The following is a 22,659-nucleotide window of genomic DNA, read 5'->3' as shown; positions in this document are numbered from 1 at the left end:
ATGAAAAAAAGTGAAAATGAAAGGTAAATCTAAAATAAAAGTCTATGATATTAATTCAGCTATTTTTAAAAAACCACAAACATTGGAAATTCAACAACAGGTCTGGAGGGAGATGGAAGTTTGGTTTTAAACTTTAAAATTTATCCTGGTGTGCAGAATGGGAGCCTCTCCTGCAACATAAATTAAAATGTTGGAGGACATTTAAGCTACTTGTAATTTTTTCCCCAACGGTAAAAAACAGTTGAATAGATTATGGGGGTACATCCATTTGCTGGAATATTGTGCAGCTTTTTTTTTTTTTTTGAGATGGAGTCTTGCTCTGTCACCAGGTGCAGTCTCAGCTCACAGCAACCTCTCTGCCTCCTGAGTTCAAGCAATTCTCCTGCCTCAGGCTCCCAAGTAGCTGGGACTACTGGCGCGCGCCATCATGCCCGGCTAATTTTTGTATTTTTAGTAGATACAAGGTTTCACCATGTTGACCAGGATGGTCTCGATCTCTTGACCTCGTGATCCGCCTGCCTTGGCCTCCCAAAGTGCTGGGACTACAGGCGTCAGCCGTCGTGCCTGGCCATATTGTGCAGCTTTTAAAAATTATGTTTATAAAGACTGTTTAATGCCATGGAAAATGTGATATCATAATGAGTAAAATTACACAGAGGAGGATGCAAAATTTCTTTCGTTGTTTTTTTTTCTTTTTTGAGGCAGAGTCTCACTCTGTCATCCAGGCTGCAGTGCAGTGGTGTGATCACTTGAGTCCAGGAGGTGGAGGCTGCCAGCCTGTGTGGCAGAGTGAGACTCATTTCAAAACAATAAACAAATACGAATAATAAATAAACAATAAATAAAAAGAACTACCTAAATACCAATCTTCGTAGTAGGAGTCTTAACAATAACTCACCTTTCTGGCCGGTTTACTGAGAGCTGGAAGTAATTCTCTGCCATTTCTAGCCTTTCCCGGTACTGAACAGAACCTTCTATCAGTCCCTTAAAAAAAAAAAAGGTCTTCAGAACATTGCTTACAAGTCGTCATGAAAAAAATGTGTTCACCAGCAACTTTCAGGCAGGCAGCAAATAGTCTACTACTCAGGAATCACGTGTCCCAAGTCCTAGGTCCTGATTTGTCATTAATGGGCCTGTCTGAGCTCCAATTTCTTCAAATGAGGGGACTCGGCTAGATGTAGTGATTCCTAATCTTTTTCACCATTGAGGGCCTATTTCCAGTTTGGAGAGTTTTCTACCATTTTCTTTTAAGATATAATTGGTTGGGTGTGATGGTTCACACCTATAATCCCAACACTTTGGGAGGATGAGGTGGGCAGATTGCTTGAGCTCAGGAGTCCAAGACCAGCCTGGGCGACATGGTAAGATCCTGCCTCTACAGAAGGAAAAAAAAAAAAAAGTTAAAGATATAACTGATTAACTAGTAATTCACAAAACAAAGTATAGAAAGTTTGCCAAGTAGAATAAAAACTGGCAAAATCCCACCACTACTATCATTTGTGTTTTCTAAATGCATATTTATAGTGATAGTCATACTTAGTATTTTACATTTTTTAAGAATATACTGGCTGGGCACTGTGGCTCATGCCTATAATCCCAGTACTTTGGGAGGCGAGCTGGAAGGATCACTTGAGGACATGAGTTTGAGACCAGCCTGGGCAACACAGCAAGACTTCAACTCTACTAAAAAGAAGAAAAAAAAAAAATCATTAGCTAGGCATGGTGGCACACGCCTATAGTCTCAGCTCTTTGACAGGCAGAGGCAGGAGGATCACTTGAGCCCAGGAGTTCAAGGCTGCAGTGAGCTATGATCCTACCACAACAATCTGGCTTGCATGACAGAGCAAGACCCTATACAACAACAACAACAGTAACAGCCGGGCATGGTGGCTTATGCCTGTAATTCCAGCACTTTGGGAGGCCAAGGCGGATGGATCACCTGAGGTCAGGAGTTTGAGACCAGCCTGGCCAACATGGTGAAACCCCATCTCTACTAAAAATACAAAAATTGGCTAGATGTGGTGGTGTGTGCCTGTAATCCCAGCTACTCAGGAGGCTGAGGCTGAGGAGAATCCCTTGAACCTAGGAGACAGAGGTTGTAGTGAGCCGAGATTGTGCCTTTGCACTCCAGCCTGGGAGGCAAGAGCAAAACTCCATCTCAAAAAAAGAAAAATCAAAAACAAAAACCACCATATATATGCTACAATATCTTAAGTACTTTTTGTACTGCTATGACATCTTTATCATCATCATATTCTTAGGGACTTTTCTACTTCTTGGATATTTCCTTAAAAAGATTATTCAAAGTGAAGGTTCCAAGTCTGAACCTTTCTATACCTCTTGGAAGACACTACCAAATTACTTTCCAATTAAGATTCTACCAATTTGCAATGTTACCAGCAAGGTACAGGAGTATTATTTTTACCATACTCTTGACAGCACAGAATATCATTCATATCCTTTTGTACATACATGAAAGACATTCTTCATTACTATGTTCATATGTATATCTTTACTACTTGTGAAGTTGAATATTTTAAGAGAAATTTACTAGATATCTTTTAATAATTTTTAAAATCCACACCTTTGCTAATTTTCCTATCTGGTGTTTTCATGTTTGCATTATCAAGTTTTTGCAAGTTGTTTTATGTGGTACAAATAATCACTTTCATCATTTAGTACCAACAGTATTAATTCTCCTCTAATACTGGAAACAGTTCATAGACACCTCCTTCATTAGCACCTGAATACCACTGAACTAGAAAGGTCTGCTTTAACTCTAGCTTCCATAATTATGTCACACATTTAAATATGGACTATAGGACTTTAAGTCACTGGCTTGATTTTCCCTGGATTGTATACTTACAAACAAATACTTTCCAAGTCCTACCTTAAAGTAATCATTCTTTTTCAGACTTGCAAGGAAACTGGCCCAGAGTGGTGAGGCAGTCACAAGGGATTTCTTGCAGTCAGAAAAATGTGGGCTACATTTGGAGCATAAGATCTCAAATCCATGAGCCTAGATGAGACAGGTAGAATTTTTGTTACTAAGTTCCTTTTTTTTCCATATCTTATTATAACACATTACTTTCTTTCCACTGAGCCACACTCTAGAACTAGGTGACTGGATACATGGGCATTTGGACAATTTAACACTTTTTGAATTTTATGAAAAATATAAACTTATTCCCAAGTTTCTCAATCATTATAGATTACTAAAAAATAAAAGGAAAGAAAATGATATGCAACAAAGATTCCTGTTCTCTTCAAAGAGATTCCTTTTCCTGCTGATTACAAAACCAGAAATTTACATTTATTGTTTGATTATGAAAAGGGTTACAAAAGGTTTCTTGTCCAATAGCAATTACACATAAATTGAACATGATCTCAAACATAGTAAAGGGAGGAAATCACTTCATTCTAAAAGTCTTTTGATTAAAAAAATATAATAGATGCACATGGCTAAATGTGATGATCAGGGAGCTTCCCTGATCAAGCTAGACAACACCGTTACCAACTTCTTGCACATCCTTTCAGAAGTAACCTACACACTGAAGTAGGTATGTGTGTGCCTCTCTGTATGCATAGCTTTCTACTCCACCCCTTTTATTGCTCAATGGACACGTACACACTATTCGACACCTTGCTTTTGACACTTAACCATATACCTTGGAGATCACTTACATGAGCACACACAAATTCATCCATCTTACTTCATGGCTAAAGCATAATTTATCTATTCCCCTACTAATGGACATTTAAGTAGTTTCTAATCTCTTGCTACTATGAACAATGCTGTCATGAGTATGCTCCATATATGTCCTTGTATATATGTAAAATACATAATCATTTCCTAGAAGTGAAAATGCTGATCAAAAGGGTTTGTGCATTTTAAATGTTGATGGATACAGATGGTCCCCAACTTATGATGGTTTGACTTAACACTTTTTTGACTTTATGATGATGTGAAAGCAATATGCATTAGGTAGAAACCTTACTTATAATTTTTATCTTTCGCAGGCTAGCAATATGCATACTCTCTCATGATGCTGGATACACAGTGGCAGCAAGCTGCAGTTGGCAATGTGATCACAAAGGCAATCAACCAATACTGTACTCTACACTATACTGTATTCAATAAATTACAAGACATATTCAACAGTTTATTGTAAAATAGGCTTTGTGTTAGATGATTCTGCCCAACTGTATGCTAATGTAAGTATTCTGAGCCCATTTAAGGTAGGCTAGGCGAAGCTATGATGTTTGGTGGGTTGGATGTATTAAATACATTTTTGACTTATGATATTTTCCATTTTTGATGGGTTTATCAGGAAGTAACCCCATTGTAAGTCAAGGAACATCTGTTTTGCCAAAATGTTCTCCTAAGGGATACAATCAACTTATATTCCTATCAACAATGTCTGAGAGTGTTTTTCTCTATATATTCTCAACAACCCAGTATGTATTATCAAGTCATTTGATACTTGCTAATAAATGATGAAAAACACTATTTTGTAGCTTTAAAGTACATTTCTTTTATTATGAGTAAGATTAAATATTTTTCGTGTGTTTAACTTAAAGGTCACCTGTATTTCCTTTCCTGTGGACTATGTTCATAGTTCCTGAACATTTTAAAATTAATTGGCTAGTATTATCTTTTTCATATTGACTTAAAGGAATACTTTATATATTAGAGAAGTCAGCTTTTTTTCATTTAGATTGCAAATATAACACTTTTTCCAGATTTGCTCACTTTTGACTTTATTTATGGGGTTTTTCTTTCCCGTGCAGAAATGCTTAATTTTTGCAAAATCAAATTTATCAGTCTTCCCTTCATAGCTTCTGGTTTCAAGTCATGCATAGAAAGGCCTTTCCTATTCAAATTATAAAAGGCTCTTTTTTTTTTTTTCAAATTTTATACTTTTAATTTTTATGTTCAAATATTTGATCCAATTGGAATTTATTTTGGTATAGGTGTTAGGGAATCAACTTCAATTTTTCAGGTGACTTTACACTTGTCCCATCATCACTTACTAAGTAATCCATTTTTTTCATTCTAAATTGAAATGCCACATTTTACTGCATTCTTACATAAACGGTGTATTTCCGGACTTTTTATATTGTGCCACTGTTCTATTAAAAGCCCATTTACATAAAAAAAGAAAACAACATGTTCTGGTTCAATATTACCAATTTCATGCCCAATTCATGGGCTCGGTACTGGGGATCAGATGGAGGGGGCAGCCTGTATCCACTCCGCCGGTCCGGCACAAACCTTTGTTGCACCAACTGTGCATATAGACATTTAGTGAATGTGACCTGGGCATCAAGACACAAAATACATGAGTCTTTTCCTGAAATTAAAATTGTGAATATCACTTCACAGTTAAATATAATAAGAAGTCCATTTATAAGCTTCATCTTCATATGAAATGCAAAGAAAATTCAACCTATTCACTGCCTACTTGTTTTTCGTAACAGCTTTATTGAGATACAACTCACATACCATAAAATTTACCCTACTGCTGGCCAGGCATGGTGGCTCATGCCTGTAATCCCAACACTTTGGGAGGCCAAGGTGGGCAGATCACCTGAGGTCAGGAGTTTTGAGACCAGCCTGGCCCATGGTGAAACCCCATCTCTACTAAAAATACAAAAATTACCCAGGCATGGTGGCGCATGCCTATATAATTCCAGCTACTCGGGAGGCTGAAGCAGGAGAATCACTTGAACCCGTGAGGTGGAGGTTGCAGTGAGCCGAGATTGCTCCACTGCTCTCCGGCCTGGGCAACACAGCAAGACTCCATTGCAAAAAAAAAAAAAAAGTACTCTACTGCCTACTTTTTAGTAATCACTAGTAAAATTCTTATCATTAGTTATATTATACAGCAATTAAATGGGTGGAAGATAAAGATAATTCATGTTTTTTTTTCTTTTTCTGAGACAGGGTCTTGTTCTGTTGCAGAGGCTGGAGTGCAGTGGAGCAATCATGGCTCACTGAAGCCTCAGGGATGGGGTTTCACCATGTTGGCCATGCTGGTCTCAAACTACTGACCTCAGGTGATGTGCCCACCTCGGCCTCCCAAACCTCCTGGGGTCAAGTAATTCTCCTGCTTCAGCCTCCCAAGTAGTGGGGATTACAGGTGCCCACCACCACATCTGGCTAATTTTTTAATTTTTTGTAGAGATGGGGTTCATTATGTTGCCCAGTCTGGTCTCAAACACCTGGGTTCAAGTGATCTACCTGCCTTGGTCGCCCAAAGTGCTGGGATTACCGGTGTGAGCCACCATGCCTGGCCAAGAATAATTCTTAATTCCCTGGAAGAGATGAAATGTTTTATTGTTAAGAAGGAAATAATTAGGCCGGGCATGGTGGCTCATGCCTGTAACCCCAGCACTTTGGGAGGCTGAGATGGCTGAATCACTTGAGGTCAGGAGTTCGAGACCAGCCTGGCCAACATGGTAAACACTGTCTCTACTAAAAATATAAAAATCAGCTGGGCGTGTTGGGAGGTGCCTGTAATCCCAGCTACTCAGAAGGCAGGAGAATCACTTGAGCCCAGGAAGCAGAGGTTGCAGTACGCTGAGATGGCTCCACTACATTCCATCCTGGGTGAGAGAGTGAGACTCTGTCTCAAAAAAAAAAAAAAAAGGAAATAATTACAGAAATAGAAAAATATGGTCAAAAATAGCTATGAAACATTTAGTATAAAATGGGGAGTCGGCCGGGCGCGGTGGCTCAAGCCTGTAATCCCAGCACTGTGGGAGGCCGAGACGGGTAGATCACGAGGTCAGGAGATCGAGACCATCCTGGCTAACACGGTGAAACCCCGTCTCTACTAAAAATACAAAAAACTAGCCGGGCGAGGTGGCGGGCGCCTGTAGTCCCAGCTACTCCGGAGGCTGAGGCAGGAGAATGGTGTAAACCCGGGAGGCGGAGCTTGCAGTGAGCTGAGATCTGGCCATTGCACTCCAGCCTGGGCGACAGAGCGAGACTCCGTCTCAAAAAAAAAAAAAAAAAAAAAAAATGGGGAGGCAGGTCTCTTGAAAATTTCCTTCACTGGGTGCAAGCAAAGAAAAAAATGTGTATAGTTTGAGCATCCCAAATGTAAATATCTGAAATCTAAAATGTTCCAAAATCCAAAACTTTTTGAGTCCCAATGATATGCTCAAAGTTTTGAGATTTCAGAATTTTCAGATTTGGAATGCTCAACTAGTAAGTATAATGCAAATATTCCAAAATCCAAATAAATCTGAAATCTGAAATACTTCTGGTCCCAAGCATTTCAGATAAGGAATATTCAACCTATATTAACATGCTATGAAGAAACAGAATATTTCCTTTTTCTTTCTTTCTTTCTTTTTTTTTTTTTTTTTTTGAGACGGAGTCTCACTCTGTCGCCCAGGCTGGAGTGCAATGGCTGGATCTCAGCTCACTGCAAGCTCCGCCTCCCGGGTTCAAGTGATTCTCCTGCCTCAGCCTCCCGAGTAGCTGGGACAACAGGCGCCCACCACCTCGCCCGGCTAGTTTTTTGTATTTTTTAGTAGAGACGGGGTTTCACTGTGTTAGCCAGGATGGTCTCGATCTCCTGACCTCGTGATCCGCCCGTCTCGGCCTCCCAAAGTGCTGGGATTACAGGCTTAAGCCACCGCCCCCGGCTCCTTTTCCTTTCTAGAGAACAATTAAAATAATGTTTCATTCACTGAGCACTGAGAAACGTAAAAAGAGAAAAATAATAATGTTTCAACTCTGTTTCCAGTAAGAGAAACTAAATGACCAAGATAGAAATCTTACCGACGTCATTATTCGTGTTTCAGGCAAGAATGTCTTGAAAACACGACAGGCTCGCAGGTCAATAGGGTCTCGTAGGTAAAATGCCTGGACTGCTGCAGACACCAGTCTGGGGCGCTGCTTTAGCACTGCCACAATGCCAGCTGGAAGGAAGCAGTGTGCTCGATGAAGGGAGACCTGAATTTTTTCTGGGTACCTGGGACAGGTAACATAATTACTTTCATTTTACAGTATATAAATACCTAGAATTCTTATACCATTCACATTCTTTTTGACATCTTCTCTTTGTTCATCGAGAGCAGTATGTAGAGAGTGACAAGAAAGATGAAAAAAGATACTGTATATACACTTAATACTATAAGAAAGAAGAGAGGGAAAGAAAAAAGTAGGAAGAAATGGAAAATAAAGAAAAGGGATTATGGTAGCTCAATAAAAACAAAACAACTTTGGGAGGCCAAGGCGGGTGGATCACTAGGTCAGGAGATTGAGACCATCCTGGCTAACATGGTGAAACCCCGTCTCTACTAAAAATATAAAAAATTGGCTGGGTGTGGTGGGACATGCCTGTAGTCCCAGCTACTCAGGAGGCTGACGCAGGAGAATTGCTTGAACCCGGGAGGCGGAGGTTGCAGTGAGCCGAGATCACACCACTGCACTCCAGCCTGGGTGACAAGAGCAAAATTCCACCCCAAAAGCAAAACAAAACAAAACAAAACAAAAAAACCTATTATACTTTGGAATAAACATAAAATCAGAGTTTATTTTTCTAAAATAATGGTGCAAAGTATGCTGAAGCTAAAAGAGATTTTTATTTTTTATTTATTATTATTTTTGAGACAGAGTCTTACTCTGTCGCCAGGCTGGAATGCAGTGGTGCAACCTCAGCTCACTGCAACCTCCACCTCCCTGCAACCTCCACCTCCTGGGTTCAAGTGATTCTCTTGCCTCAGCCTCCCCAGTAGCTGGGACTACAGGGGCCTGCCACCATGCCCGGCTAATTTTTTGTATTTTTAGTAGAGACAGCGTTTCACCATGTTGGCCAGGATGGTCTCGATCTCTTGACCTCGTGATCCACCCGCCTTGGCCTCCCAAAGTGGTGGGATTACAGGCGTGAGCCACTGCACCCGGCCAAAAAGATTTTTAGTATTGTTAATACCTGAATGGTGCTTACTATTTAATAGGCACCCAAATTTGAATGGATGAACTAATATGTTATTAAGCTAAGACTTTCTTTTCTGAATAAAACTTCAGCTTTAAATAAAGCTGACATAGGTCAAAGAATTCTGACATAGGTCAAAGAATCCCATATATAGACCCAAAACAACAGAAGAAACCTGAGCAACTTGTTTGGGCTCCATTAGCTTTCTACTTTTTATTTATTTATTTATTTTTTGAGACGGAGTCTAGTGGTGCGATCTTAGCTCACTGTAACCTCCACCTCCCGGGTTCAAGGGATTCTCTTTGCCTCAGCCTCCAAAGTAGCTGGGATTACAGGAACCTGCTATCACGTCCCGCCTTTTTTTTTTTTTTTTTTTTTTTTTGTATTTTTAGTAGAGATGGGATTTCATTATGTTGGCCAGGCTGGTCTTGAACTCCTGATCTCATGATCTGCCCTCCACTTAGCCTCCCAAAGTGCTGGGATTACAGGTGTGAGCCACTGCTCAGGTCCAGGAAGTTTCTATTTTTAAAGGTCTCAAATTTTTTACCCATGGATATAGCTAATACTTAGCCACAATATCTAAGGTGTATAAATGCAAAAATATTGGGACAAGATTGTAACACTTCTGAATGGGAATTTAAAGAGGTATCTATTACCCGATTTTAAAATCTCTAAGTTTAATGTATTAGTCTATTCCATAAAGAAGAATGAAGACAAAATGAAAATTAGCATTAATCTAGGTGAAAGATATTTTACAGTCAAAGAAAGACTGATCAACTCCAACAGAGCTTTAAGGAAAACAAACAAAAATCAAAGAAAGACTGAACTACACGAAACCAAAAGGTTCCTTAATTAGCAATGTAAGTGATATTTTTCTTACCCTCTGATGCGCCTACTCACAGCAGCTCGTATAGATTCTGAAGCAAGTATTTTTTCTGGATGTGCTGCGATTATATTCAATGCTTGTGGAATTGTTGGGGGTGTGGTGGGTAACCAAGATTCTGCTCCAGGTTTTCTTGGTGTAGGAATAATACACAATTCTCCATGGTGGAAAAATACCTGCAAATGGTACATTTTAATTTTCATAGTGGGCACTGGCAAACTGTAGGTACATATGAATGTAATGCAGCATGATTTCATCTCTACAAATTTTCTAAACTTGCGTATACTTACCCTGTTGGTGCTATTATCAGGATCCAACCATTTAGGGAGAAAGTCAGCAGCTTCTATTAACAAGAATTCACCATCATTGTCTTCAATCCTAATGCAAGAAAATTTCCAGTTTTGCATTCAAAAAGCATATATCTGCTAGTAACCAGAACAGTTTTATTCTAATACATTTTCCTCTTCATCTTAGTAAATATTTGAATAGGTACTATGTGCAGATGGCTATAAGAAAGCAAAATGTTTAAGATAACATTAAGCACTGAAGGAGACAATAAGATTGTAAGGAGAAGTTGAAGGTAGAGATAAGGAGAGAAGATAAGCAATTTACATAAAGAAATATTAGACAAAATATGAAAATATACAAAGTACTCTAGGGTTCCAAAAGAAAAAAAAAAACATATAGCTGAGATTAGAAAAGCCTTCATGTAGGAGGTGTTATTTGGGCCTGAAAAGATAATTATTTCTGACTCATTTGCATCACTTTTTTTCTTATTTTTGAGACGGAGTCTCGCTCTGTCACCCAGGCTAGAGTGCAGTGGTGTGATCTCGGCTCACTGCAACCTCCACCTCCCATGTTCAGGCGATTCTCCTGCCTCAGCCTCCTGAATAGCTGGGATTACAAGTGCCCACCACCATGCCCGGCTAATTTTTGTATTTTTAGTAGAGACAGGGTTTTGCCATGTTGCCCAGGCTGGTCTCAAACTCCTGACCTCAAGTGATCCGCTCGCCTCAGCCTCCCAAAGTGCTGGGGTTACAGGTGTGAGCCACCATGCCCAGCCTGCAACACTTTTTTAAATTTTACTTTTAAAAATAGGTTATACATTCACATGGTTAAATTTTTTAAAAAATATATTAAAATTTACATGGCCAGGCATGGTGGCTCACGCCTGTAATCCCAGCACTTTGGGAGGTCAAGGTGGGCATATCACCTGAGGTCAGGAGTTCAAGACCAGCCTGACCAACATGAAGAAACCCCGTCTCTACTAAAAATATGAAAAAAAATCAGCCAGGCATGGTGGCGCATGCCTGTAATCTCACTTACTCGGGAGGCTGAGGCAGGAGAATTGCTTGAACCTGGGAGGCAGAGGTTGCGGTGAGCCGACATCGCACCATTGCACTCCAGCCTGGGCAACAAGAGCGAAACTCCGTCTAAAAAAAAAAAAAAAAAGTTGCAAAATGAAAAAGTTTTCCTCCTACTTTTGTCCCTATCTGCTCAACCCTACACGCATCACTGCTGTTTCTTGTATATCCTTCTAGAGTTTGCTTACACATAATCTAGCTATATAAATACATATTTACATTTTCTCCCTGTTTTACACAAGACAGCATATTTTCTATACTGTTATATACCGTTCTAGCTCTATACTTCTATTTTTATTATTTTATTTTATTTTTGAGACAGAGTCTCACCCTGTCGTCCAGGCTGGAATTAGTGGTGCAATCACACTCACTGCAACCTCTACTTCCGGGGCTCAAGCGATTCTCCTGCCTCAGCCTCCCGAGTAGCTGGGACCACAGGTATGGGCCACCACACCTGGCTAATTTTTTGTATTTTTAGTAGAGATGGGGTTTCACCATGTTGGCCAGGCTCGTCTGGAACTTCTGACCTCATGTGATGCTCCTGCTTCAACCTCCCAAAGTGTTGGGATTACAGGCGTGAGCCACCGCCCCAGGCCTACAATGTATTGTGTTCTTGAAACTTGCTAAGCCAGTAGATTTTAAATGTTCTCACCATACACAAAACAATAAGTATGTGAAGTAATGTATGTTATGAGCTCAATTCAGCCATCCTACAATATATATATATTTCTTTTTTTTTTTGAGACAGAGTCTCGCTCTGTCGCCCAGGCTGGAGTGCAGTGGCCAGATCTCAGCTCACTGCAAGCTCCGCCTCCCGGGTTTACGCCATTCTCCTGCCTCAGCCTCCCGAGTAGCTGGGAATACAGGCGCCCGCCACCTCGCCCGGCTAGTTTTTTGTATTTTTTTTTTTTTGTTAGCCAGGATGGTCTCGATCTCCTGACCTCATGATCCTCCCGCCTCGGCCTCCCAAAGTGCTGGGATTACAGGTGTGAGGCACCGTGCCTGGCCAATATATATGTATAATAAATATACACAATTTTTATTTGTCAATTTTAAAAATAGCCTTCGTGCAGTGGTTCACACTTGTAATCCCAGCACTTTGGGAGGCTGAGGCAGGTGGATCACTTGAGGTCAGGAGGTTGAGACCAGCCTAGTCAACATGGTGAAAACTTGTCTCTACAAAAAATACAAAAATTAGCCAGGTGTGGTAGTGCACGCCTATAGCCCCAGCTACTCAGGAGGATGAGGTATGAGAATCGCTTGAGCCCAGGAGGCAGAGGTTGAAGTGAGCCGAGATTGTTCCACTGCAGTCCAGTATGGGCAACAGAGTGAGACGCTGTCTCAAAAAAATAAAATAAAATGAAATAAAATAAAGCACAGTGGCATGTGCCTGTAGTACCAGCTACTCGGGACACTGAAGCAGGAGGATGGCTTGAGCCCAGGAGTTCAAGTCCAGTGAGACCCTGTCTTTAAAAAACTAAATAAATAATAAGTAAACTTAAAAATTTTTTAAATTTAAATAAATGTATTTAAAGATAAAGATAAAATGAGTTATCACTTAGATTTACATCCTGAAGTATTTAAGGATCAAATGACAGCCACAGATCAAATAATGATGACCATGAGTTGGTAATTGTTGAAGCTGGATAATGGGAACATGTGGGTTCATTCTCTCTACTTTAATGTATGCTTAAAATTTAAATACTAAGTTTTCAAAGGTTTTTTTTTTCCCCCTTCTCTTTTGTTCTGTTGGGAAAGAGGTTGGTTGGGTAAAAAAAGATCAGAATTTGGGTGCTGACTAGGAAAATTAGGATAAAATATAAGTGGGCGGAACGCCCTCTGCTGGCAATACATGGTAATTACAGAAAACTCGGGTCCCATTTTTAACGGTGTTACCTACTTAGCTTCCTATACGATTGTTCACTGAATTCTCTTTAAATTGTTTCTGTGTATGAGTTCTCAAAAAATATAGCTATGGTCTAGTACAGGAATACACATTTAAAAATATGTGCAATATGTATGTATGTGTATGAATGGAATTTTATTTTTCAAAGATTCATAAGGAATTTAATGGTGATTACTTCTGGGAAGCAGAGCAGTAGAACCCTTTGTATCATCTGAATTTTACCACATGTATTTGTTTTTTCATAATTAGAATTTTAAAAAGAAAACCTAAAATAAGTAGGTTTTATTTGAAATCTTTTGGAAGTTGAACTCTTTGATACTACCTTAATTCTTTCTCAAGAAAAGGAAGTCACAAGAGAAGAGAAAGAAAATACAGATAAGGCTGGGCATGGTGGCTTATGCCTGTAATCCCAGCACTTTGGGAGGCCGAGGTGGGTTGATCACCTGAGGTCAGGAGTTTAAGACCAGCCCGGCCAACATGGTGAAACCTTGTCTGTACTAAAAACACAAAATTAGCCAGGCATGGTGGCACGCGCCTGTAATCCCAGCTACTTGAGAGGCTGAGGCAGGAGAATCGCTTGAACCCGGAAGGTGGAGGCTGCAGTGAGCCAAGATCACACCACTGCACTCTAGCCTGGGCGACAGAGCAAGACTCTGTCTCAGAAGAAAAAAAAAAAGCACAGATACTTTTCAAATCTGTACAATTTCCAGCAGACTACAGGAGAAAAATAAATTACTAAATATATAAAAATGTAGTCACACTGTTTCGGTAATAGAATTCTTTTAGAATAATTAAAATAACTACAATACCTTGCTACTAACTCTGGAAATTCCTTTGTGATCTGCTTTATTACATAAACAATAAACCATTCATCCTCAATATTATCCCCAAACTTTGTCACGCCAAACATATGAGCAGGAACACTTCCTAAAAACAAGAGAAAAGCAACCATGTAACCAGATAAATTTGTTACTGCAAATAAAATGCACATAATCATTCAATTGAATAAACATTCATTGACTGATTGCTCTAAGTACTGGGGAGCAGGGGTTGCACTCCTGAAGAAGAAGCCTACTCCTGAGGAGCTCAGGGTAAAACAAGACAACCAAATGATCTCAAAACAAGATAATGAACTCTACAACAGGGGTATGCAGTAAGGCCTATGTGAGTATAAAGGAGGGGATATCTGTGCCATGCTTGCCTGGAGGAATGACAAGAGGTGAGCTTTCCAGAAAAATAGAAAAGCATGTGCAAAGGCACAAAGGCATGCTGTACAGAGTATGTATGTATAGAGTATTCTGGGAATACCACGACACTAGATTTGGATGGAGCACAAGTTTTCAAACATGTGCACTATTCACAAATACACAGAAACTAAACAACACACTCTTGGAATAAATCACAGGGAAATTAGAAAATATCTTGGGACGAATGAAAATGAATGCACATCATACCAAAACTTTAAGGAATTCAGTGAAAGCAGTGCTAAAAAGGAAGTTTGTAGGTGTGAAAGACCTCAAATCAAAAACCTATACCTCAAAAAAACCAAAACAAAACAAAAAATAAAAACTAAACCCAAACCTAGCATAAGGAAAATAATAAACATTACAGCAGAGATAAATAAAATAGAGACCAGAAAAAATAACAGAAAAACAAAACAACTGAGTTGGGTTTTTTTGAAAAGATTGACAAACTATTAACTTGATTAACCAGGAATAAGAGCAAATACTCAAAAAACTAAAATCGGAAATCAAAGAAGAGACAGTACAACTTATGTCATAGAAACAAGAAAGATATAATTCTATGAACAATGGTATACCAGTAAGTTGGATAACGTAGAAGAAATCGACAAATTCCTAAAAATACACAACCTGTCAAGACTGGATCATGAAAAATACAAAAATCTGAACAGATCTATAACTAGTAAGGAGATTGAATCAATAATCCAAAAGCTCCTAACAAAGAAAAGCTGGCTTCACTGCGAACCTCTTCCAAACATTTAAAGAATTTGACATCAATCCTCAAAATCTTCCAAAAAAATAAAGGGGAGGGAATTCCCAAATCCCTTCTGAGGCCAGCATTACCCTAACACCAAAGCCAGACAAAGACAATATAAGAAAACTGTAGATCAATATCCCTGATGAATATCAATGCAGAAATTCTTAACAAAATATCAGTAATCTGAATTCAACAGCACATTAAATAGATTATTCATCATGACCAAGTGGGATTTATTCCTGAGATGCAAGGATGGTTCAACACATGAAACTCAATGTACAGTAATATCCCACATTAACAGAATGAAGGTCAAACAAGTGCATTACAGAGTGTCTCAAGAGTTGCCATGGCAAACAATAGGTAGAAGAACAGCCCAACCAACTCTTCTTCTCCCCACCCCGGATCTCAAGTTTCTTCAACTAGAGAATACAATTAAAGTAACTGTTTTTGTCTATATTAGACTTCGATTTAAATTTCATCTTGAAGCAATGGGAACTACTGAAGGATATTAAGCAGGAAGAGTGACACAATCAAGTTTGTTTTACAAACGTAATTGGCAACAGTGTGAGGAACTAGAAAGACAGGAACCAGAGAGGTAAGTTAGGAGGCTGTTGTTGTTTTTCAAATGTAGAGATAAAGAGGGCCTACATTGAAGGCAAATAGATGTAGAGAAGGGGTCATATTTTAGAAGCATTCAGGATTTAGCATCTGACTGAACATGGTGAAGTGAGGAACTGATTATAATTTTGAATTACTGACTAGCTTGGATAACTGGGTGGATGGCAATGCCATTAAACAAGATAAGAAAACAGTAAAAATGGTTTTCTAGAGACAGAGAAAGGGTTGGTTTTAGATGTGCTGCACCAATGTGACAGTGTTCTTGTCAATAAATATCATATGTATGTCAATGAATAAGAGTTCAATAAAATTAACAGTGGGGAAGATATGTAGCAATTGCTAGCCAAAAGTAAGAGATAAGCACTAAACTGAGAGTATCACAGTGATGTATACTTGTGATGTATACATGGGGGTATCTTGTGATGGTATCACAAGATGCCAGGCTCCTGATCCTAAATAAGACCTCACATAAGTCACTGTGTAAGGAGAGACTTGGTCACCTACCCATGATTTATTTTCATAAAACTATAAGAAATGACAGAACTATAGTGTGACCAGTTCCCCACCAGGCTACTTAAGGGTATATGTCTGCTGCTTAAACTTCGAAGGCCAGCTGGCAAGCCAAAGCCATCATGCCCAGCAGAGGAGCAGGTCCTGAGAACCCAAACATTGCAGGGCATAGCTGGGAACATACCAAGGAAAACAGTGTCATTGCATATACGCAGTAGGCAAAGAGCCAAAAAATTAGCTTATAAGCAGTTTAAAGATGGGAGGTGGGGCAGATTTCTGGAGCTGTCCTGATGCTGCCCAGGAGTGTTCTGTCTGTAAGTCCTAATAAACTCATCTACTTGCTAAGACAGACCTGTCCGAGTGATTCTTTGGTCTCTCCGCTCCCTCCTACTTTAATTCTGGGTTTTTCTCATAACAGGACAGAGTGCCATATTTTGCCAGAGGTCAGATCTCAAGCACCAACAACACAGGGAAGCAATGAAGAAACCTCAAAATGCTTGTAAGTGGCAAATATTAGCCATAAAGCCCAATTATTTATCTTTATAAGCCGGGCAGAGCCACTCAGATCCTCACCAAAATGGCTATATGAAACAAGGCAGCCTACTCAACACATCAACATAAGGAATACTGAGTAACAGCAAAAAAGGAACCATAATTAAAGCCAGATACCTGAAACTGTTTAGTATAGATACTTAGATACATTATGGCATAGTATAGTAACTAAAGTTCAAAAGAATAGCCATGAGTTTAATAATGTTTAGTATATGCTAATTCCTAAGGCAGATTTAGAAAGTTTTCATTAATATGATTTTTTTTAAAAAACAAAGCTTTATGGCTAACTGAATATAGACAAGTATTACTTACCTAAAAAGTTTAGTGCATTAATCTCTTCCTGGCAACACTCAATGAAGTGTGGACTATTACACATACACATCACTGTTGTCAGGATAACATTAAAAGTCACACTAATCCACACAAGTAAAAGAGCCTTACCTTTCCCAGGTTTATATTTGAGATTGAAAGGCTGATTCTGCCAGATGTAGGGGACCAGCATAGGTGCAAACCGGGTCATTATTCTCTCAATATACTTCTGAAGAACCTCTTTGTGTTTATCTGAGTCCCTTGATTCATCTGGTATCAGGAACAGGCGGTACTCCACTGTGTCTTCCATTGTAGCAAGCTTCATGGTTTCTTCCATTCTTCTTTGAAAACTACATTTAAAGTTCCAAAATATAAACCACATAGAACAATGCAGAAGTAACATCTGAACTCTTTTAGATGACTCTATGAACTCTGTTTTCTAAAATTTAGTTAGGCCGGGCACAGTGGTTCATGCATGTAATCCTAGCACTTTGGGAGGCTGAGGCAGGCAGATCATTGGAGGTCAGGAGTTTCAGACCAGCCTGGTCGACACGGTGAAACCTCGTCTCTACTAAAAATACAAAAATTAGCTGGGTGTGGCGGCAGGCACCTGTGATCCGAGCTACTCAGGAGGCTAAAGCAGGAGAATCACTTGAACCTAGGAAGCAAAGGTTGCAATGAGCCGAGATCATGCCACTGCACTCCAGCTTGGGTGACAGAGCAAGACTCCATCTCAAATAAATAAATAAATAAATAAATAAAATTTAGTTAGCCACATACCATCATCATGGTTTTTGCCTTGACCACACACCACCTACAGTAATATTTATTTAATGTTTTAAACTTCATTTATTTATTTATTTGAGTTGGAGTTTCACTCTTGTTGCCCAGGCTGGAGTGCAGTGGCATGATCACAGATCACTGCAACCTCCACCTCTTAGGCTCAAGCCATCCTCCTACCTCAGCCTCCCAAGTAGCTGGGACCACAGGTGTGTGCCACCATGCCCAGCTAATTTTTTTGTGTATTTTCAGTAGAGGCAAGGTTTTGCCATGTTGCCCAGGCTGGTCTAGAACTCCTGAGCTCAACCAGTTCTTCCACCTTGGTCTCCCAAAGTGCTGGGATTACAGGCATGAGCCACTGCACCTGGCCTAATATTATTTTTAGTGACACTTTACACTTAAAACTTTATCTTTAAAATTATGTTACAAGGAAACCTTGATATAATACAGTGAATAGAAATCCAGTATCACATTCCCCAATTAATACATATGTAAGAATAAAATCTTTATTTTTTATAGTTTTCCTATTTTGGAAGTAAAGAATGAAATTTTTAATGTTTGCCCTTGTACTAGCAGTGGTATGTGTAACATATTTCTAGAAACACTGCACTAATATCCACTGTTTACATACTATATCAAAAACCCCACTTCTGCCACTAATTAGCTGTGCCACTGTGGACACTTTACTTTCTCTTTCTGGGTTTTTTTCTTTAATTTAGGATAAGTTATCTACCATCTCTAAAATCTCTCCCTGCTTTAAAATTTTGTTACTTAAACTCTAAAGCATAATCTAATCTGTCTTGCTCTGCAGAATGTACATTTCTCTCTTTTATGAACATTGTATGGTGTAGAGAAATTCAGAACTACAAAACATTCGTGTCCTGTCATCTTACCTCTGTCCTAAATTTGCCCCTTTTTCAAGTCTCATGGGATGGTAGGTATATCTTTCTTTTCTGTTTTTTTTTTTTTTTCTGAGATGGAGTCTCGCTCTGTCACCCAGGCTGGAGTGCAGTAGTGAGATCTCAGCTCACTGCAACCTCTGCCTCCCAGGTTCAACCGATTCTTTTGCCCCAGCCTCCCAAGTAGCTGGGACTATAGGTGCCTGCCACCACGCCAGGCTAATTTTTGTATTTTTAGTAGGAATGGGGTTTTACCATATTGGCCAGGCTGGTCTCAAACTCCTGACCTTGTGATCCGCCTGCCTCGGCCTCCCACAGTGCTGTTTTTCTTTTTTTCTTTTTTAATTTTGAAGAGTACATAGTACGTGTATATATTTGTGGGGTACATGAGATATTTTGATACAGGTATAAAATGCATTATAAGCACCTCAAGGTAAATGAGATAGCCATCGCCTTAAGCATTTATCCTTTGTGTTACAAACAATCTAATTATACTCTTTTAGTTATTTTTATTAAAAAAAAAATTTTGTAGCTAGGACGTGCTCTCATCTGAACTTTCAGTTATTTTAAAATGTACAATTAAATATTATTTACTACAGTTACCCTGTTGTGCTACCAAATACTAGTTCTCATTTGCTCTATTTTTTTGTACGCTTTAACCATCCCACTCCCCCACAAACCCTCTGCAACCCTTCCCAGCCTCTGGTAACCATCCTTCTAGTTGCTATCTCCATGAGTTCAACTGTTTTCATTTTTAGCTCCTACAAATTAGTGAGAACATTTAAAGTTTATCTTTCTGTGCCAGCCTTATTTCACTTAACATAATGATCTCCAGTTCCATCCATGTTGTTACAAATAACAGAATCTCATTTTTTCTTTTTAATGGCTGAAAAGTACTCCACTGTGTGTATGTACCACATTTTCTTCATTCATTTATCTGTTGATGGACACAGGTTGCTTCCAAATCTTGGCTACTGAGAATAGTGCTGCAATAAACATGGGAGTGCAGATATCTCTTTAATATACTGATTTCCTTTCTTTTGGGTAAACATTCAGCAGTGGGATTGCTGGATCACATAGTAGCTCTATTTTTACTTTCTTGAGGAATCTCCAAAACTGTTCTCCATAGTGACTGCACTAATTTACATTCTCATCAACAGTGTTTTCTCCAAATCCTTGCCAGCATTTGTTATTGCCTGTCTTATGGATAACAGCCATTTTAACTGGGGTGAGATGCTATCTTACTGTAGCTTTGACTTGCATTTCTCTGATGATCAATGATATTGAAAACTTTTTCATAAACCTGTTGGACATTTTTATGTCTTCTTTGAGAAATGTCTATTCAGAGCTTTTGTCCAATTTTTAATCAATTATTAGACTGCTTCCTAGAGAGTTGTTTGAGCTCCTTATATATTTTGGTTATTAATCCCTTGTCAGATGGGTAATTTGCAAATATTTTCTCCCATTCTGTGGGTTCTCTCTTCACTTTGTCGATTAATTCCTTTGCTGTGTAGAAGCTTTTTAACTTGATGTGCTCCCATTTGTCCATTTTTGTTTTGGTTGCCTCTGTTTGTGGGGTATTACTCAGGAAATCTTCGCCCACTCCAATGTCCTAGAGAGTTTCCCCAATATTTCCTTTTAGTAGTTTCATAGTTTTAGGGCTTAGATTTAAGTCTCTAATCCATTTTAACTTGATTTTTGTATATGGTGGGAGGTAGTGGGTCTGGTTTCATTCTTCTGCATATGGGTATCAGTTTTCCCAGTACCATTTATTGAAGAGACTATCTTTTCCCCAATGTATGTTTTTGGTACCTTTGTTGAAAATGAATTCACTGCAGACATATGGATTTGTTTCTGGGTTCTCTATTCTGTTCCTCTTTTTATGCCAGTGCCCTGCTGTTTTGGTTACTATAACTCTGTTGTATAATCTGAAGTCAGGTAATGTGATTCTTCCAGTTTTGTTCTTTTTGCTCAGGATAGCTTTGGCTATTCTGGGTCTTTTGTGGTTCCATATAAATTTTAGGATCTTTTTTCTATGACTGTGAAGAATGTCATTGATATTTTGACGGAGGTCGCATTGATATTTCTTAATTTCCTAGGGGTTTTCCTTACTTATCTCTTAATTTTCTAAGGGTTTTCCTAAGTAAGAGTACTAGTTTATTCTTGCTGCCAGGTGATGCTTGGTAAAGGAAGGAACCGCGGTGGATGCACCACCCTAACTCCACGATTCCAATCTTACTCAGTTTTCTAAGAGATTCATAAGGAACCTACTTCTTCTATCCAGACACCCACTCACCACAGTCTGACCAAATCATCATTTTGCCTTTCAACGCAGAGGGACAGACAGTAATTTTACCCATTCACCCCATAACGCCAAACACACCTCATCATGCAGAATTTGGTGTCAGAACTTGAAGGGACTCTATGATCACTACTCAGGTGAATGCCTCACTGTACATATGAGAAAACCCAGAGCACAGAAAGAGAAGCGACTAAGCAGCAGGGGCTTGACTTGGAGTCTAGTGCTCCTTATCCAGTCTAGGCTCCCTCCTGCCATCTAACAAAATGAAGCCAATTTATCTTACGGTTCCAGGGCCTCTCCTGCGCGTCTCCGCTGTGGCACCTTTCCTTAGCTGCCTCTCCGACTCCGAGAGCTGATCGAGAGCTGCCACAGGCCGCCGAAGCCTGGATCAGGCTCTGTCCCGACGCCTGCCCAGGACTTGTGGCCAGCCGAAATCCTGAAAGTCTGAAACCCGCTCAGTCCCCGGAACCTTGTGTGTCGTCACTGCTGTGCGTCGGTGAGAGCTTTCTGCGGGTGCCCGGGTGCCTTCGTCACTTCCGCCCCCGCGGCAAGGCGGGGAGGTCGGAGAACTGGAGAGGTGGGGACACTGGGGAGGTGGGGGCTCGGAGTCTAGGCGACGGGGCAAGACGGGGCCGGTAGGTGGCGGGAGGGGGCCGGGCCGGAGCTGGCGGGAGGGCCAGGCCCGGAGGCCCCCACCCTGGCGTGCCCGCCCCGGCCGCGGCTGAGGAGGAGGAGGAGGAGGAGGATGATCTCCAGATACAGTAGGAAGACGGTGCCACAGAGCTTGGAGCTGTGAGTGGACTGCTCAGCCACCCCAGCCGGGGCGGGCCGCGGGCGCTCTGGGGACCCTCCTTGACCAGTCCTTCGTTCCTTTCCTTTCCCAGGGCTGGGGAGAGATTTTTCTTCGGAATTCTCTCCTCTCTGCCCTGCTGGACGCTGCCCCTTCTTCCTCCATCTCCAGCTGAGGGCGTGTCGCCCTTGGTCTGTAATTCCTGAACTCAGGCACTGGGTCCGCTGAAGCATTTGTAGCATCCGCAGTGCTTCAGGTCCCATTGTTAATGGCCATGACAGCTCGAGAAGTTATTAATAGCTTAATAACTAAGCTATTAAGGCTTAGTTCCTGAGGGCTCCAGGAAAGTGCTCACTTGACACTGTGCAAAGCTATTTACATACATTTGCTCACTCCTATCAATGATATCAGATTGGGAACATTATTTTGCACATTCTACAGATAAAGATCCCAGAATTAAAGGTTGTAGCATGCCAAAGATCACACAGCTTGAAGGTGGTAGAGCTGAGAGGTACAAACCTGATGTCGATCTGATGCTGAAGCCTGTGGTCATAACCATCACACATACTGCCTCCCCACCTCTGCAATTAAGCACCAGAATCCATAAAGATCAGTTTTGCTTTTGAGACTTTAGAGAACAAATATTTCTGGCTTTAAGAAGATCCACCCCCAAGGCCGGGCGCTGTGGCTCACACTTGTAATCCCAGCACCTTGGGAGGCTGAGGCGGGCGGATCATTTGAGGCCAGGAGTTCGAGACCACCCTGGCCAACATGGCGAAACCCCATCTCTACTAAAA

The 22,659-nt window shown here is 40.3% G+C and overlaps 3 protein-coding genes across 8 annotated transcripts in view; 2 read left to right on the top strand and 1 right to left on the bottom strand.

The window, feature by feature from the left end:
* Positions 1 to 4,558, top strand: part of NUDT13 (nudix hydrolase 13) — a 41,219-nt gene extending 36,661 nt beyond the window's left edge. Inside the window, exon 9 of one of the 2 annotated variants that reach the window (XM_007963079.3) lies at positions 4,021 to 4,558. In XM_007963079.3, coding sequence (XP_007961270.1) covers positions 4,021 to 4,047 — 27 coding nt within the window. In that variant the 3' untranslated portion in view covers positions 4,048 to 4,558. Of the gene's footprint in view, positions 1 to 2,914; positions 2,984 to 4,020 lie in introns of those variants that run through there. The other variant, XM_073019063.1, reaches the window with a different exon arrangement.
* ECD (ecdysoneless cell cycle regulator) overlaps positions 1 to 21,546 on the bottom strand; it is a 58,324-nt gene extending 36,778 nt beyond the window's left edge. For 2 of the 3 annotated variants that reach the window (XM_007963082.3, XM_038009063.2), the window contains exons 1-9: positions 21,356 to 21,546; positions 17,224 to 17,441; positions 13,914 to 14,031; positions 10,125 to 10,212; positions 9,832 to 10,010; positions 7,796 to 7,988; positions 5,191 to 5,319; positions 2,891 to 3,019; positions 899 to 984 (exon numbers count right to left, since the gene is read on the bottom strand). In XM_007963082.3, coding sequence (XP_007961273.1) covers positions 899 to 984; positions 2,891 to 3,019; positions 5,191 to 5,319; positions 7,796 to 7,988; positions 9,832 to 10,010; positions 10,125 to 10,212; positions 13,914 to 14,031; positions 17,224 to 17,428 — 1,127 coding nt within the window. In that variant the 5' untranslated portion in view covers positions 17,429 to 17,441; positions 21,356 to 21,546. The remainder of the gene's footprint in view (positions 1 to 898; positions 985 to 2,890; positions 3,020 to 5,190; positions 5,320 to 7,795; positions 7,989 to 9,831; positions 10,011 to 10,124; positions 10,213 to 13,913; positions 14,032 to 17,223; positions 17,442 to 21,355) is intronic. The other variant, XM_007963083.3, reaches the window with a different exon arrangement.
* A 111-nt stretch (positions 21,547 to 21,657) lies between these two features.
* The window catches only part of FAM149B1 (family with sequence similarity 149 member B1), a 78,352-nt gene continuing 77,350 nt past the window's right edge, over positions 21,658 to 22,659 (top strand). For all 3 annotated transcript variants that reach the window (XM_007963088.3, XM_007963085.3, XM_038009064.2), the window contains exon 1: positions 21,658 to 21,864. In XM_007963088.3, coding sequence (XP_007961279.1) covers positions 21,818 to 21,864 — 47 coding nt within the window. In that variant the 5' untranslated portion in view covers positions 21,658 to 21,817. The remainder of the gene's footprint in view (positions 21,865 to 22,659) is intronic.

The sequence above is a fragment of the Chlorocebus sabaeus genome, chromosome 9 (assembly GCF_047675955.1).
Source record: "Chlorocebus sabaeus isolate Y175 chromosome 9, mChlSab1.0.hap1, whole genome shotgun sequence".
Taxonomy (NCBI): Eukaryota; Metazoa; Chordata; class Mammalia; order Primates; family Cercopithecidae; genus Chlorocebus; species Chlorocebus sabaeus.
Note: the sequence above shows the minus strand (reverse complement) of the source record. Positions and strands in the feature narration are given on the sequence as shown.